Genomic DNA, 19,591 nt, shown 5'->3' on the forward strand with positions numbered 1-19,591 from the left:
GGGGTTCCAGAAGAAGAAGAGAAAAAGAAAGGGACTGAGACAATATTTGAAGAGATTATAGTTGAAAACTTCCCTAATATGGGAAAGGAAATAGTTAATCAAGTCCAGGAAGCACAGAGAGTCCCATACAGGATAAATCCAAGGAGAAATACGCCAAGACACATATTAATCAAACTGTCAAAAATTAAATACAAAGAAAACATATTAAAAGCAGCAAGGGAAAAACAACAAATAACACACAAGGGAATCCCCATAAGGTTAACAGCTGATCTTTCAGCAGAAACTCTGCAAGCCAGAAGGGAGTGGCAGGACATATTGAAAGTGTTGAAGGAGAAAAACCTGCAACCAAGATTACTCTACCCAGCAAGGATCTCATTCAGATTTGATGGAGAAATTGAAACCTTTACAGACAAGCAAAAGCTGAGAGAGTTCAGCACCACCAAACCAGCTCTACAACAACTGCTAAAGGAACTTCTCTAGGCAAGAAACACAAAAGAAGGAAAGGACCTACAATAACGAACCCAAAACAATTAAGAAAATGGGAATAGGAACACACATATCGATAATTACCTTAAATGTAAATGGACTAAATGCTCCCACCAAAAGACACAGATTGGCTGAATGGATACAAAAACAAGACCCATATATTTGCTGTCTACAAGAGACCCACTTCAGACCTAGAGACACATACAGACTTAAAGTAAGGGGATGGAAAAAGGTATTTCATGCAAATGGAAACCAAAAGAAAGCTGGAGTAGCAATTCTCATATCAGACAAAATAGACTTTAAAACAAAGACTATTAGAAGAGACAAAGAAGGACACTACATAATGATCAAGGGATCAATCCAAGAGGAAGATATAACAATTGTAAATATTTATGCACCCAACATAGGTGCACCTCAATACATAAGGCAAATACTGACAACCATAAAAGGGGAAATCGACAGTAACACATTCATAGTAGGGGACTTTAACACCCCACTTTCACCAATGGACAGATCATCCAAAATGAAAATAAATAAGGAAACACAAGCTTTAAATGATACATTAAACGAGATGGAGTTAATTGATATTTATAGGACATTCCATCCAAAAACAACAGAATACACATTTTTCTCAAGTGCTCATGGAACATTCTCCAGGATAGATCATATCTTGGGTCACAAATCAAGCCTTGGTAAATTTAAGAAAATTGAAATTGTATCAAGTATCTTTTCTGACCACAACGCCATGAGACTAGATATCAATTACAGGAAAAGATCTGTAAAAAATACAAACACATGGAGGCTAAACAATATACTGCTTAATAATGAAGTGATCACTGAAGAAATCAAAGAGGAAATCAAAAAATACCTAGAAACAAATGACAATGGAGACACAACGACCCAAAACCTGTGGGATGCAGCAAAAGCAGTTCTAAGGGGGAAGTTTATAGCAATACAAGCCCACCTTAAGAAGCAGGAAACATCTCGAATAAACAACCTAACCTTGCACCTCAAGCAATTAGAGAAAGAAGAACAAAAAAACCCCAAAGCTAGCAGAAGGAAAGAAATCATAAAAATCAGATCAGAAATAAATGAAAAAGAAATGAAGGAAATGATAGCAAAGATCAATAAAACTAAAAGCTGGTTCTTTGAGAAGATAAACAAAATAGATAAACCACTAGCCAGACTCATCAAGAAAAAAAGGGAGAAGACTCAAATCAATAGAATTAGAAATGAAAAAGGAGAGGTAACAACTGACACTGCAGAAATAAAAGAGATCATGAGAGATTACTACAAGCAACTCTATGCCAATAAAATGGACAATCTGGAAGAAATGGACAAATTCTTAGAAAGGCACAACCTCCCAAGACTGAATCAGGAAGAAATAGAAAATATGAACAGACCAATCACAAGCACTGAAATTGAAACTACGATTAAAAATCTTCCAACAAACAAAAGCCCAGGACCAGATGGCTTCACAGGCGAATTCTATCAAACATTTAGAGAAGAGCTAACACCTATCCTTCTCAAACTCTTCCAAAATATAGCAGAGGGAGGAACACTCCCAAACTCCTTCTACGAGGCCACCATCACCTTGATACCAAAACCAGACAAGGATGTCACAAAGAAAGAAAACTACAGGCCAATATCACTGATGAACATAGATGCAAAAATCCTCAACAAAATACTAGCAAACAGAATCCAACAGCACATTAAAAGGATCATACACCATGATCAAGTGGGGTTTATTCCAGGAATGCAAGGATTCTTCAATATACGCAAATCTATCAATGTGATAAACCATATTAACAAACTGAAGGAGAAAAACCATATGATCATCTCAATAGATGCAGAGAAAGCTTTTGACAAAATTCAACACCCATTTATGATAAAAACCCTGCAGAAAGTAGGCATAGAGGGAACTTTCCTCAACATAATAAAGGCCATATATGACAAGCCCACAGCAAACATCATCCTCAATGGTGAAAAACTGAAAGCATTTCCACTAAGATCAGGAACAAGACAAGGTTGCCCACTCTCACCACTCTTATTCAACATAGTTTTGGAAGTTTTAGCCACAGCAATCAGAGAAGAAAAGGAAATAAAAGGAATCCAAATCGGAAAAGAAGAAGTAAAGCTGTCACTGTTTGCAGATGACATGATCCTATACATAGAGAACCCTAAAGATGCTACCAGAAAACTACTAGAGCTAATCAATGAATTTGGTAAAGTGGCAGGATACAAAATTAATGCACAGAAATCTCTGGCATTCCTATATACTAATGATGAAAAATCTGAAAGTGAAATCAAGAAAACACTCCCATTTACCATTGCAACAAAAAGAATAAAATATCTAGGAATAAACCTACCTAAGGAGACAAAAGATCTGTATGCAGAAAATTATAAGACACTGATGAAAGAAATTAAAGATGATACAAATAGATGGAGAGATATACCATGTTTTTGGATTGGAAGAATCAACATTGTGAAAATGACTCTACTACCGAAAGCAATCTATAGATTCAATGCAATCCCTATCAAACTACCACTGGCATTTTTCACAGAACTAGAACAAAAAATTTTGCAATTTGTATGGAAACACAAAAGACCCCGAATAGCCAAAGCAATCTTGAGAACGAAAGAAGGAACTGGAGGAATCAGGTTCCCAGACTTCAGACTATACTACAAAGCTACAGTTATCAAGATGGTATGGTAGTGGCACAAAAACAGAAAGATAGATCAATGGAACAGGATAGAAAGCCCAGAGATAAACCCACACACATATGGTCACCTTATCTTTGACAAAGGAGGCAGAAATGTACAGTGGAGAAAGGACAGCCTATTCAATAAGTGGTGCTGGGAAAACTGGACAGCTACATGTAAAAGTATGAAATTAGATCACTCCCTAACACCATACACAAAAATAAGCTCAAAATGGATTAAAGACCTAAATGTAAGGCCAGAAACTATCAAACTCTTAGAGGAAAACATAGGCAGAACACTCTATGACATAAATCACAGCAAGGTCCTTTTTGACCCACCTCCTAGAGAAATGGAAATAAAAACGAGTAAACAAATGGGACCTAATGAAACTTAAAAGCTTTTGCGCAGCAAAGGAAACCATAAAGAAGACCAAAAGACAACCCTCAGAATGGGAGAAAATATTTGCAAATGAAGCAGCTGACAAAGGATTGATCTCCAAAATTTATAAGCAGCTCATGCAGCTTAATAACAAAAAAACAAACAACCCAATCCAAAAATGGGCAGAAGACCTAAATAGACATTTCTCCAAAGAAGATATACAGACTGCCAACAAACACATGAAAGAATGCTCAACATCACTAATCATGAGAGAAATGCAAATCAAAACTACAATGAGATATCATCTCACACCAGTCAGAATGGCCATCATCAAAAAATCTAGAAACAATAAATGCTGGAGAGGGTGTGGAGAAAAGGGAACCCTCTTACACTGTTGGTGGGAATGTAAATTGATACAGCCACTGTGGAGAACAGTATGGAGGTTCCTTAAAAAGCTACAAATAGAACTACCATATGACCCAGCAATCCCACTACTGGGCATATACCCTGAGAAAACCATAATTCAAAAAGAGTCATGTACCAAAATGTTCATTGCAGCTCTATTTACAATAGCCCAGAGATGGAAACAACCTAAGTGTCCATCATCGGATGAATGGATAAAGAAGATGTGGCACATATATACAATGGAATATTACTCAGCCATAAAAAGAGACGAAATTGAGCTATTTGTAATGAGGTGGATAACCTAGAGTCTGTCATACAGAGTGAAGTAAGTCAGAAAGAGAGAGACAAATACCGTATGCTAACACATATATATGGAATTAAAAAAAAAATGTCATGAAAAACCTAGGGGTGAAACAGGAATAAAGACACAGACTTACTAGAGAATGGACTTGAGGCTATGGGGAGGGGGAAGGGTAAACGGTGACAAAGCGATAAAGAGGCATGGACATATATACACTACCAAACGTAAGGTAGATAGCTAGTGGGAAGCAGCCGCATAGCACAGAGAGATCAGCTCGGTGCTTTGTGACCGCCTGGAGGGGTGGGATAGGGAGGGTGGGAGGGAGGGAGACGCAAGCGGGAAGAGATATGGGAATATATGTATATATGTAACTGATTCATTTTGTTGTGAAGCTGAAACTAACATACCATTGTAAAGCAATTATACTCCAATAAAGATGTTAAAAAAAAAAATTCTCTCACTGCTCTAATAGGTTTTTTAGTAGATTGTCTGAAGTTTTCCATTTATACAAATGATACTCATTTTGCCTCTCCTTTCTAATTTTAAATTTATTAAATATTTTCATGAAAACAAATACATGTAATATATATGTGTACACATACTACATTGTATGTGTGTGTATCTGAACTGTTATGTAATATAAATAACTTAAGTATTAAGGAGATAAACAGTAAGGTCCTACTGTATAGCACAGAGAACTATATTCAATGTCCTATGATTAAAAAAAACAAACCACCCAATTAAAAAATGGGTGAAAGACTTAAATAGACAAGTCACCAAACAAGACATACAGATGGCCAACAGGCACATGAAAAGATGATCAATATCACTAATTATTAGAGAAAGGCAAATCAAAACTACAATGAGGTATCACCTCACACCAGTCAGAACAGCCATCATCAAAAAATCTACAAACAGGGCTTCCCTGGTGGTGCAGTGGTTGAGAGTCTGCCTGCTGATGCAGGGGACACGGGTTCGTGCCCCGGTCCGGAAGGATCCCACATGCCGTGGAGCGGCTGGGCCTGTGAGCCATGGCCACTGAGCCTGCGCGTCTGGAGCCTGTGCTCCGCAATGGGAGAGGCCACAACAGTGAAAGGCCCACGTACTGCAAAAAAAAAAAAAAAAAAAAAAAAAAGCTACAAACAATAAATGCTGGAGAGGGTGTGGAGAAAAGGGAACCCTTTTGCACTGTTGGTGGGAATATAAATTGATACAGCCACTATGGAGAAAAGTATGGAGGTTCCTTAGAAAACTAAAAATAGAACTACCATATGACCCAGCAATCCCACTACTGTGCATATACCCTGAGAAAACCATAATTCAAAGAGACACATGTACCCCAATGTTCATTGCAACACTATTTACAATAGCCAGGACATGGAAACAACCTAAATGTCCAACAACAGATGAATGGATAAAGAAGATGTGGAACATATATAGAATGGAATATTACTCAGCCATAAAAAGGAATGAAACTGGATCATTTGCAGAGATATGGATGGACCTAGAGTCTGTCATACAGAGTGAAGTAAGCCAGAAAGAGAAAAACAAATATCGTATATTAATGCATATATGTGGAATCTAGAAAAATGGTACAGGTGAACCTATTTGCAGGGCAGGAATAGAGACCTGGACGTAGAGAACGGACATGTGGACACAGTGGGGGGAAGGGAAGGGTGGGATGAATTGGGAGATCAGGACTGACACATGTACACTACCATGTGTAAAATAGATAGCTAGTGGGAACATGCTGTAAAGCACAGGAAGCTCAGCTTGGTGCTCTGTGGGATGGGGGGTCAAGTGGGAGGGAGGTCCAGGAGGGAGGGGATATAGGTATACATATAGCTGATTCACTCATTGTACAGCAGAAACTAACACAACATTGTAAAGCAATTATACTCCAATAAAAAAATATCCTCTGATAAACCATAATGGAAAGGAATATATTAAAAAAAAGAATATATATATGTGTAACTGAATCACTTTGCTGTACAGCTGTAATTAGCATAACATTGTAAATCAACTATACTTCAACAACAACAAAAAAGTATTAAGGGAAACCATCACACAAATAGGAAATTTGGACAAGACAAATTCTAAGATCCATGACCAACTTCTCTATCAGATCTTATATTTCCGCCTTCGAGAAGAAGGCACGCAAAGTGTGTGCTGTTGTAGAAATCATTTTAGTCCTGAAGTCCTAAAGACAGTCTTGTATACTTTCTCTTAGAAGTCTCATCTGTGATGTATCAGTCTTTGGAATTGATTTCTAGAAATGAGCTGAGGAAAGTGTTCAATTTTATTTTTATACATGTGGAAAACCAATTGTACCACCACATTTTTATAAACAGTCAACTTTCTTTACTGGTCTGCAATGACAGTGTGGTCAGATGTCAGGTTTTCAAGTAGGCATGGGCCTGTTTATGACTCTGTATTTCACTGTATTTCCTGTGAATATATGCGTAAATGTCAAGATCTTAGTTACTATAGTCTCATGATAGGTCTTCATTTCCGTTAGAGAAAGATTCCCATGTTATTCTCCTCCTCATCCTCTTCTACCTTTGCCTCCAAGCTTTGCCTTCATAGCTTCTCCAAGAATGTTTTGACTATTTTTGGCTATTTGTACTTATATATAAATGTTAGAAATATTTACCAACTTATATAAAAGTTTATCATTGGAATTTCCATGAACCTCTAAAATATGTACAGCAGAACTGACATCTGTAAGATATTTCATTTACCCACAAACATGGTATATTTCCACTGATACAGGTTTGATTTAATGAATTTTAATAGGGGTATTTGCTTTTCTGTCTTTTGTTGGATTTATTCTTAAGTATTTTGTGTTTTCTATTGCTACAGTAAACAGCATCCTCTTTTTTAATGATATTTTGTATTTTTGTGTTTTTTATATTTATCTTATATCCAATAGACTTACTATACTCATCAACTAATTCCATACTTTACCTTTGCATTATATTGTGTTTTTATGTAGGCAATCATATCATTTGCAAAGTAAAATAGCTTTGTTTCTTCCATTCTCAACCCTACATCTTCCATTTATTTTACTCTCATGCTGTACTGGTTTGTACCCCCAGTGCATATATAGAAGTAGATATAGTGAGATCTTTGTGATTTTATTAATTTTATAGAGGATGTTTCTAATATTTAACAATTAAGAATCATGATTCCCATTGATCTTGATAAATTTACATGAGTAAATTTTATTTTATTGGATTTTTTTCTGCAGCTACTGAGATAGTGTAATTTTTCTGTTAATTACAAACAAATATTGTATATTAACCCATAAACGTGGAATCTGAAAAAAATGGTATAGACGATCTTATTTACAAAGCAGAAATAGACACAGACGTAGAGAACAAACGTATGGATACCAAGGGGGAGGGTGGAGGGTGGAGGGTGGAGGGTGGGATGAATTGGGAGATTGGGATCGACATATATACACTATTGATACTATGTATAAAATAGATAACTAACGAGAACCTACTGTATAGAACAGGGAACTCTACTCAATGCTCTGTAGTGACCTAAATGGGAAGGAAGTCCAAGAAAGAGGGGATATATGTATACGTATAGCTGATTCACTTTGCTGTACAAAAGAAATTAACACAATATTGTAAAGCAACTCTACTCCAATAAAAATTTAAAAAGAAATCAGAATCTGTTAATTAATCTGTTAATGTGGGGATTAAGATTTTTAAATGATAAATGACCTTTGCTATACAGACATAAAGTCAACTTTATTCTCTTGTATTAACTTCATTTATTTATACAGTGCTGCTTTATTTTGAAAATGTTTCTTTGCCATTTTTGCATCATTCTCAGATAAGAAATAATTGATACTTGCTTCTTTATAATAGTCCTTTATTGATTTTCATATTATATTAATGCTAGCCTCAAATAATGAATTTGAGGATGTTCCTTCATTCTAGAAAATTTAGATTTCCTAAATTTCCTTGAAGCTATTGCTGTGTGAACTTGTGTTTTCTTCGAAAAGATTCTAAAGTGCTGATTCAATTTATTTAAATAGTTATAGAACTTTATGTCCTTCCATTACATTTTCTTAGAATTTTCCCATTTCATCTCTTTGTAGCTTTTTGCCATGAAAGTATTTAGTGTATTTTCTTAGTATCTTTTTAATGTCTTTGGTATCTGTGTTACATCTCCTTTTCTCATTTCTAATACTGTTGAATTATGCCTGTTTTTCTCGATCAATCCTATCTTTGTCAATTTTACTTGCATTTTCATATATTTAATTTTGGCTTTGTTGTTCACATTTATCACATTTTTCTTTTTCATTAATTTCTACTCTTCATTATTTCTTCTAATTTTTTTACTTTGTTGTTATCTTTCTAACATCTTAATTTGAAAACTTAGGGCATTAATTTCATCATAAAATTTTTATGTATGTTTAAAGCTATTCATTTTCCTCTATGTGCTATTTTATCTGCAATCTACACTTTCTAAATAGTATATTTGTTATTGTTTAAACCTGAGAATATTCTGGTTTCCCTAATGATTTCTCCTTTGATCTATGGGTTTTTCAAAAGTATGCTTGTAAATTTCTAAATTTCTTAGTTTTTTTGTTATGGATGTTTAACTTAATTGTATTATGATCAGAAAAATTCATCTGTATATTCATTTTTTGAAATTGAAATTGTAGAATAAAACAATATATGGTCATTCTTTGTAACTATCCAGTATGTTTTAAAAGAGCAGGTGTGCTTTTATAATTGGATGTAGGTTTTATATCTGCCCAATAGATCAATATTTTTAGTTGTTCAAATCTCTTCTCTTCCATATAGATCTTTCTGTTCACTTGATCTATCAGTTTCAGAGAGCTGTGTTAAAAACTCCCACTATGGGGCTTCCCTGGTGGCGCAGTGGTTGAGAGTCCACCTGCCGATGCAGGGGACACGGGTTTGTGCCCCAGTCCGGGAAGATCCCACATGCCGCGGAGCGGCTGGGCCCGTGAGCCATGGGCGCTGGGCCTGCATGTATGGCCGCTGGGCCTGTGCGTCCGGAGCCTGTGCTTCTGAACGGGAGAGGCCACAACAGCGAGAGGCCCGCGTACAGCAAAAAAAAAAAAAAAAATCTCTCTTTGGAATTTTCAGGTATTTAAAATGGGGAGGGGAGATTTCAACGTCTATCAGTCCAGATCATAATGTTAATTCTAATGTAAATTTGATATTACTTAGATAAAACAACTGATTTCCTCAAGCAGAATGTTTTATTCATTTCTACTAGACAATTAGTACTTTCATATATTCAGCTGTCCTACACGGCTTAGGAGGTTATATATTCTACATTTTTAGTAATCAATTTATTGAATAAAAGTACATACTATGTGCCAAGTATGCAAGTACTCATGTTCTAGAGGTTGGGAATACAACAGTGAACTAAGGAGACAAGAATTCATCATATACATACAGATAGATTGATAGATACATAGGTGGACAGATAGACAGACAGACAGATACACAGCTGAATTGGAAACATTTTATGAAGAAAATTAAAGTAGGCAGAGGAGGATAAGCTGGGGCTGTGATTATATTTACATTTGTAAGACATGTTATCAGAAATACCTCACTAAGGTGACACTTGAGCAGAGAACTAAAGAAGAAAAACAGAGACAGCCATGTGGCTGTTCTGGAGAAGAATACTGCAGGCAGAAGGAAAAGCATAAGGTACAGGGTTTGAGGTAGATGTTTGCTTCATGTGTTTGAGTTGCAGAAAAGAGGCTGATGCATCTAGAGCCCTCCTAGTAAGGAGGGAAATGGTAGGCTGGAAGTGAAGGAGGCTAGACTATGTAAGGTCTTGTGGGGCATTGTAAAGGTTGGGAGTTTTACCAGTACAATAGGAAGCTACTGGAAGATTTTGAGCAAAGAAGTCAGGCAATTTGCTTTGTTTTAGAAGACTGTCCCTGGCTCTGAATTGAAAAGAGGCTGTAGGAGGCAAGGGATGAAAAGTAAAGATCATTTACGAGGCAACTGTAATAATCCAGATGAGAAGTGATATTGGCTTGGCCCAGAGTGGTAGCAGGAGAATTAGTGAGAAGTAATCAGATTCTGGATGTATTATGAAGGTGGAGTCAACAGCTGATGAACAGAATGTTGAGAGCGAGAAACAGAGAGGGCTCAAGGGCAGTTTCACGGTGTTTGGCTGAGTAACTGGAAGGATGGAGCTTCCACTTATTGTGATAGGAAGACCTCAGGGGGGAGCACTTCCAGGGTGTGGGGAATCATTTCTGCATGTGCATGCTGGAATGAAGTCTCACTCCATGTAGCCTTGGGTATATTTAAAAACACATGGGGACTTCCCTGGTGGCACAGTGGTTAATAATCCGCCTGCCAATGCAGGGGACACGGGTTAAAGCCCTGGTCCAGGAAGATGCCACATGCCATGGAACAACTAAACCTGTGCGCCACGACTATTGAGCCTGCGCTCTACAGCCTGCGAGCCATAACTACTGAGCCTGTGTGCCACAACTACTGAAGCCCACACGCCCTAGAGCCCCCACTTGCCGCAAGCAGAGAAAGCCCGTGCACAGCAACGAAGACCCAAAACAGCCAAAAACAAATAAATAAATTAATTAAAAAACCCCATATTATTTTAATAAAACTTTACCTAATAACTTATTTAAAGTTTCATACAATAGCTAAAAATGCTCTAAACAATTTGAGTGTGCATACAGCACCTTTTCTATAATAAAATTTCATTGACATTCTACACATAAGAATATTTTACTAAGATAATTACTATATTAAAACATTCACTTATTTAACACATATTTATTGTTTGCCTAGTATGTACCAAGCACTATCAAATGGATTAGGAATCTCATGATAATAAAAAATAGGCATGGTTCATTACCCCTTGGAGCTTAAAGCCTATGAATAGATGAATGAATACACATTTATAAAGAGATGGTGGCACTGAGTGTTTAATAGACTGACCTACACAGAACACGTACTATAGGAAATGGTTATTGATAAGATGTGTGAATTATGATCAGTAGGACATAATTACTCAAAGATATTCCCATCCTTGTAAGGTAGAGGGTATAGCATGTGCCAATGTCCTGCAGTGTGAAGAACCATGGTACATTAGAAACACTGTAAGAACTCTAATGTGGCTGCAGTGCTGAGAATGAGAGGGAGCATAGTGTGAAGTATGGCTGAAGACATTAGGTTGGGGATAGATAATAAAGAGCCAGCCCAGAAGTAAGTTAAGTGAGTTAGAAGTACCCTTACGCATTTCTGACATAGCACAGTAAGTAATTAACAACATGGGCTTTGGATTTGGACAGACTTGACTTTGAACATCCACTCAGTCACTTATTAGCTGTGTGAGCTTTGGCAACTATCATTCCTAAAGTAAAGCTAATAGTAATGCCTTCCTTCCTCAGGTGGGAGCAGACGTCTTTGGTCTCAGTGTGCTAAGTCAGTGTAAAGTTTTGCTGCCCAATAAATCTCCAGATATAGCAAGGTCAGAAAAATACTCACAGGATTATGTTACTAACAATTATCTTTCAAAATATTATTTCCATAATAATTTATATATTTTATAATATCTAAGACCTGGGGCTAAGTTTTAGTAAAAGCTTACCCGATGTTAAAGGGTTTATTTTACTTTTAGTTGGAATTCACAGAGAGGGCTGAATTATTTGTGGCCCTAAAGGAAAAAGTACGTGATATGTATATATGGTACATATATGGTATATATTCATATTTCATGTATATATATACACACACACACATTTATATAACAAACAAGTCTAAAATACCACTAAAAATGTGTACAAAAGAACAACTTTTATTATTTGCAACGGATTGTATCACAGAATTTATGTCTAAAAGGACTGCACAGAATATATGAGGACAGAGATAAACAATTCAAATAAAAACCGCCTTTCAGGCTAAAAATAAAAACAGTCCTCTCTGGCAACCAAATGTGACTCCTATGTAATACTGTCTTAGAGTGAATAACCGTTATGTAACAGGGCTCTTCAAAGTGTGGTCTGGGCAATGGCTGCCAGAAGGTGAACTGTTTTTTTTTTTTACAGATTTGTAACTAGATAAGCGGCTGGCACTAGAATGTAAATCAGCTACATCATTAAGCACAAAGTTTAGTTCAACTGATTTTTTTTTTAATTTCAAGACTTTTTCAACAAAGCAAGCAATGTGCTATCCAATTGCAAAAAACTATAGAAAAAATAATGTGAGATTTGACTACTAAAAAACAGTCTCAGGTCAAAAACTTTAAAAGACAAGATTAAACTAAGAGATCTAGGAAGATCTTAACAATATATTTGATCAAAAAAGAATGTCCTTAACATCAGAAGAACTCCTGAAAAATTAACCTCTGTTAGCTTCAGTTTCCTCATCTGTAAAAAGATGATAATACTTAGTTCAAGACTTCTGTGAGATTGGATTAGATATGAATAAACTGTTTAGTACAATGTCTGATAATAAAAGAAGTCTTTTAAATTATTAGATAGTCTTTAGCAACCTAATATAAATATGATATTCTAAAACTTTAAAAATACTGTGTAATTGTGCAGTTGAGAGTTAACTCCACAAGTCTGTGTGGTCCCAAACCTGCACATTCTAAACAAAGGTCTGGGACTTGCCTTGCTCTTCAGAGCTAACTCTAAGCCCTTGAAATATCCTGCCTAATAAAAAAGTATCTTTGTTTACTTGCGGGCCCTGGGACATGTCCAATAGTTAATACTAACAGTGTGATTTATGGTGGGGGACTTAGAACAGCTTGACCTCTGTAGGGAATAGGTGGTCAGCCATGCCTACGTGACTAAATTCCACTAAAAACCCTGAGTACCAAGGTCCGGGTTAGCGTCTCCAGTTGGCAGTATAATGTGCGTGTTCTCAGACATTATTATTGAGAGAATTAAGCATTGTCTGTACAATTCCACTAGAAGAGGACAAGTGGCAGCTTGCGCCAGGTGTCCCCTGGACCCTGCCCTATGTGCCTTTCTCATTTGCTGATTTTAATCTATATCCTTTTACTGTAATAAACTATCATTATGAGTAAAACAACTTGGCTGAATTTTACGAGTCCTTCTAGCAAATCGTTGAACCTGAGAGTGGTCTTGGGGACTCTCTCCCCACACACAGTAATGTAACCACAATTAATATATTAATAATAAATTACAGCTTGAAATCAAAGTATAATCTCTTACTTTAAGAAATTTTGTTCATAAAGATGATATAAGACATATAAAATATAGTGAATATGTGTATACATATGTATTCCCAAACCCTATCAAAGTTATGAACAATTTAATAAGGTATTTTATTTATAAAAATAAAGTTTTAGCCTTCATCACAGTAAATTAATGAAAGTCCTATCTGTATTTCATGAGTATAAAAACAATTAAATACCAATAAAAACATTCTATTGTTGAAATTTTTGGTTATAAGAAAAATAATCACTCCCCTGACCTATCATTTAGAAAGAAAAATAATTTTGGAAAGGAATCATAAAATATTGGTATAAATCATTTATTTCCTCTTTCTTGCTATGGATTCTAACTTATACTTTTGTATATAATTACATATAAGATTTTTAATTGGTAATTTCTCTAAGGAAAATTTTAATATATTTTTGCAGACATTACTTAAGATTCTTTTGCAATAGTAAAAGAAAGATATTTTTGTTCACTTCAATTACTTAAATTCTCACCCCACAAGAGTCAGTTTTATTACTTGGTGGCCCATATTGACTTTCCCAGCTATACATGGAGTTGCTCTGGGAATTTCTAGAGATCAAATTCAAGGCAACAATCATAAATACACTTAAATCAATTTAGAATCATTTCATATGTAATTATAAATGTATTCTTGAATTGACAAGTTCAGATGAAGTCATTCTGCCTTTCTTAAACTGTGGGTTGAAAAATTAAATGATCCAGTTCTGCCTACAGGAAATATATTGAATATATTGGAAGAAATTATAACCAAAAAAAGAAAGAAATCCAAAAAGAGAAAAAAATAAGAATTAAGTAGCTTCACTTAAGTAGCTGAATCTTAATTATACTTCTAAGTAAAAGAGCTCTGCTGGGGTGTGTGTGTGTGTGTGTGTGTGTGTGTGTGTGTGTGTGTGTGTGTGTGTGTGTGTGTGTGTGCACATGCACATAGAATCCATAAATATACTTATCTAACATCTATGAAAACTTTGCCTATGTGAGAAGCTATGTGTATATGAACATTGTTTTTTATTTCCTCTTCCTACATTTTTGTTTCATTGTGCTTTTTATCTTACACTGGATGATGATGATGTAATTTATATGGATGAACTTCCTGCTGTTTGTTCTTTATGAAGACACCATTACTCTCACTGCTACTGTCTCGCACTATCTAGCTGCAAGAAAAATTTTAGCCTCTACTTTTGAGACAAATATTGCTTACTGGTAAGGAGAATTTTCAGCAGCTAAGTAGTTCAGCATATATCACATGTCCTGGTATTAATCCATCAAGCATTACACATACCTTTGGCACATCTCTATTGATTTTGGGTACAGCTCTATAAAGTCAAATAACATAATATTTTACTACCATTTTAGCCATTCCAACCTGAGTTCCTGGTCATAAACCAATGTTTCTACTACATAAAGCTGAAGTGGCCTTTCCTTAAATTACATCATTTAGTTTTTTGTTTAAGTAGTTGTAGGTTCTTGACTGAGCCTTTGCATATTAATGAAGCAACTTGTACTGTGGTTGGTTCCTTTAATTACTGTTTTTCCTATGTTTTAGAATATAACACAGACTGAAGAAATTAATTTAAAAGAAATTGCTTTTAAACTCTAAAATTTCTTTTTAAAGTGAACCCTCTAGTATTCAGGGTACTTGACAAAATTATTTAATGTCTGTTTCATTAAAAGATACTCAGTTTGTCTACCAAACTGTTAATGCATGGCTGAAGTAAAAATTTTAATTATTCAGAAACTTACATTTAATTTATAAAAATTGTATTTATGATTAATATGCACTGTCTTAAAATATTTTTAACAATAACTTTCTTGCCTCTAAACATTATTGTCAGCATTTTTCATTCAAATAATACATGTGGTTTTTCCTATTATGATTAAACTGAAACATCTTTAAATTATGAAAACTGTATTGGAATTAAGAATCTAAATCCTATGATTCCTGGTGTGAAATACTGAATGAGGTCATTGCATTGTATACTTTCCCTAAAGGATAATGATTTTAAAGTGTATTTATCTTTTCTTGTTTCTTTTTCAAATAACAAACTCATATATTCTAGAGCACTTGAATGACTACTGAAATCCTGCATGGGAGAAAATGAAAGTGTACCTACACATTTGAAAACAGTGACATCAAAAATCAATTGCTGCTGATAATATCCTATTTCTCGGACTAGGTTATGGGTACATGGGTACATTCAATTTTTGATAATTCATAGGGCTGTATAATTATGACTTGATCATCTTCCTATACTTCAGTTTACTCTAATAAAAAGGGTTTTTTAAAACAAACACCGTTATGTCGTATATAAGTTTTTGTCTAAGTTTTCCTTTACCAGTCAAATTCCACTGCCAACACAAGTTTATGCAATTGTCTACAGAGTCCAGGTATATAATGAAAACGAAGTCAGCTGGGTGCACGATAGCAGAGTGCTGCCGCCTGTGATGAGCTGGAAAAGATGGGCCCAGCCTCAAGGGTACAGACGCTACTCAACTCCAAGGAATGGCTGCCGTATGGGACTGTGAGTCTAATGTGGCCAGGTCTGGAAATCTGAATTTTTAAGTCAAATTTATACTTTTTAATGTTGGCAACTGATTCAATTTTTGAAACACTGCTGGCCAAACTAAATATGTCTTTGACCAAAGAGGTCTCCATAAAGATCACCTCCCTGAGTCAGACTTCAGTAAATCTGAGTTCAATTAAAACACTTTTCATCTGTACTGCTGACACTGCTAGCATGTAGAGAAGCCTACAGTCAAAATTAAGTCTGATTCCCTAACCCACACCATTCTACTATAGTGTATTTCCTGTAAATATGTGTCTATTTCTTATGTCATTTGAATCCCAAACCAACCTCATAACACAGATATTATCCTCATTTTATTGATGAGGAATCCAAGGTCCAAAGATAGCAGACAACTTAATGAAGAAATTCAGAACAGTATGACCTGAGTTAGACAACTTGAGTTCAAATCCTTCCTCCATCATAGTATTTTTATAACTTTGGGAGGGTAAATTAACCTCTCTGTACTTCAGTTTTCTCCCCTATAAGATGGGTACTCTTACAGTCTACCTGACAAGAACGCTGTGGGGATATATAAAGCATGTAGAAATATGCCTGGCACATAGTAAGTGCTATATAAGTGTTGCTACCACTAATTATTATTGCTATTTTTATTATCTGTAAAATGAAATCCCTGCTTTTTGTGAGTTTTAAGTGAAATAATTTATGTAAAGTGCTTACTTAGAATTATGCCTGAGACGTACTTAATGTTCATTGCACATGAATTGTGAGTCCAGTTTAATTCTCTTCCAGATGCATTGCTCCTAAACCGTACAGATTAATTCCTTTGCTCTGTAGCGGATAATAACAAACAGGTACTATTAGAAGCTGGAACTATTTCTACTTGTACATAGTGTTTTGCTTGGATGCTTGAATAATGCACAGTTGTGTAGTGTCATGATTATTGCAAGGTTTATATCATTTGGAAATGTGAGTGAAATGAATCATGTGCCATGTAAGGATTGTCCTGATGAGGATTTTAATGATGTAGTAAGATTTCATTCAGAGTATCAGGAATGGTTACAACATCCAGAAGACACTCTTCAAATTTAAATGATCTTCTCTGCCTCCTCGTTTACCTAATTTAAAAAACTTAGGCTCAAAGCAAATAATGAAAAGATATGCATGTAATTCAAATTACAAAGGTACGTGCTAATATATTAGCATAGCCAGGATTTTTACTTACTTGTGGCCCATTTCATGAGCAATTGTAAATGCAAGGTTCAGGCCATTGTCTTCAGCAATAATACATTTTCTCTTTTCACTACACATTCCACTCAAGTAAGCTATACCTAGAAAACACAAACGTTAATTATCAAATGTCAGAATTAAAATGCAAATATTTATGCTTGGTATTAATAGAAGAAAAGAAAAATGATAGTTTTCCCCCTCAAATATGTCAATATTAAACTGTGATATCCAGCCCCTAAAAACAATTTCAGGAGAAAATGCATATGTATATGTCAGTCAATAAACTGTTAATATTCTTTTCAATTTTATATTTTAGATGAAATTATTTTATCAATTATACAGTTCTCAAAAGGCATACCATAAACATACATTTTATAAATACCACTTTTCATTGTCATGTAAGATAAAGTTACAACTTAGAAAATGTAAATGAAAAAGCAATGATTATTTATTTTTCAATTCTTGAAACCTAGTTTCAAAGAAATACCCTAAAATAAACTATATTTATAAGATTCTTGAACTCACATTTATATTTTTAGTAATAAAATTTTGGAATTTTATTTTATGAAATACCATTTTAACTAATGTAACATAAAAACTATCTATGGTACTTGGAAAACTGAAAATATTTCCTTTGAAAATTTCTTAGCTAATAAGATGATCTGACCACGGAGTACATGATACTGAAATATTATTTAAGACAAAAATTTCAGCAACACATTTGATCTTTTGGTTTAAATTATTAGTAAAGAGGATAATATCTGAAATCACTAATACTCTTTAGTCAAAGATTTATGTACTATTTTACTAATTCAGATATACTCCTGAATAAATATCATTTAATACAAGGAACTATAATCTTCCAAGAGTATGTTTTAATGTATCTTCAAGTAACAAAAGTTATGTTATAAAATAAAATTGTTATTTTTTGAATTAGTTGTATGTTCTCTAATTCTCACATCCTTATAAAATACATGTAAGCTCATTTTATGAAAAAATTAAAGTCAGGACAGGTAAAATGCTTTGCAAAAGATCACATGACTACCAAAGATAAAGCCATTTACCAGCTAATTTTATTTTGCTTCTGATTACAATTTACAGCAGAGTTGCCCCTAATTAAAGGTGGTTAGCTGAATGCTTGTGACTTTTTTTCTCCAGAAACTTAAAGAATAATGGCAAGGAATAATTAAATTTAAATAAAACAATAAACCACCTTGCCAGGGTTTTGGAAAGAGAAGATTCATGAAGGAACACGGACTGATTTAGTGGAGCCACAGCCCACATGACAAGAGAGAAGGATTTTATGAGCCTGGCAGAAACCCAGAGAGGCTCAAGACTGAGGCACACAAGGTTTGAGGGGAGTCATTGCTGGAGGGTTGAAAATGGAGATTAGTTCAAAGTTTATCCTTAACTACTCTTTCAAACCTTCATGTTGAATGTCAAGGCCTGGTATCCACTGGCCTATCAGACAAATGAAGATATATTTGTTAAGCAAAATGTAGTATAAACAGGTTATTTAAAACATATAACTATAGGAAGAAACAGCCAAGAGATTAAAATACATATGTTACTTTCTCTAAGTAGTTAGAAATTAAAATAGATCTTATAGACATTTCAAATTCACAAAGAGATGAATAACTTCTTTATTAATGGATGGATAGATGGATGGATGAATGGACGAATAGAGAGATGATAAGCCCTACTTCATTTGGCTTATTAAGGCGACTGAAATTATTCCAGGGTTAAATCAAGATAAAGTGGGAAGGAAAGATGAAGGTAGTAATAAACAGAAGGGAGAAGAAGAGAAAGAGGAGAAAAACATGTTCTTATCTAGTTCCATTAAATGATAAGTGAAATAAAAACTTTAAAAAATTCTTAAACGTAGTGTGAATTTTAGGAGTGCTAAATCTGGTACTTATTAAAACAACAAAAAATGGAAAACTAAGATTTAGGAGTAACTGAACTTGTGTCATAATTGAACCGAAGAAGGAAGGAAGAAAGAAGGAAGGGAGAGATGGAGGGTGAAAGAAAAGTATCTCCTCTTAAAAGGATATTAAAATTCTCTTGAGCATTTTAAGATTTTTAAAAAATACATAATTTGAGATTAAATGTTCTGCAAAAATTCTAAATCAAGCTCAACTATAATTAGCATGCTGATGACCACTGTTTGGTACAAAATTTCCTTTAGAATGCCCATATAGTTCACCACGTTTTTCACCACAACTAAAATAATTCCATTACCATATGCAGATTAAAATTTAGCCAATGTGGGTTGTCATCAAGTCATATATCCCTTTGCTACATGAACCAGTACAT

General features: G+C 34.8%; 1 protein-coding gene across 1 annotated transcript in view; it reads right to left on the reverse strand.

Annotated features, from left to right (window-relative positions):
• The window catches only part of ADAMTS19 (ADAM metallopeptidase with thrombospondin type 1 motif 19), a gene marked incomplete at its 5' end in the record, with an annotated part of 286,853 nt that overhangs the window by 143,798 nt on the left and 123,464 nt on the right, over positions 1-19,591 (reverse strand). Inside the window, one exon of the mRNA XM_082836295.1 lies at positions 17,271-17,376. Coding sequence (XP_082692421.1) covers positions 17,271-17,376 — 106 coding nt within the window. The remainder of the gene's footprint in view (positions 1-17,270; positions 17,377-19,591) is intronic.

Source organism: Leucopleurus acutus (assembly GCF_964270905.1).
Source record: "Leucopleurus acutus genome assembly, chromosome: 3".
Classification (NCBI taxonomy): domain Eukaryota; kingdom Metazoa; phylum Chordata; class Mammalia; order Artiodactyla; family Delphinidae; genus Leucopleurus; species Leucopleurus acutus.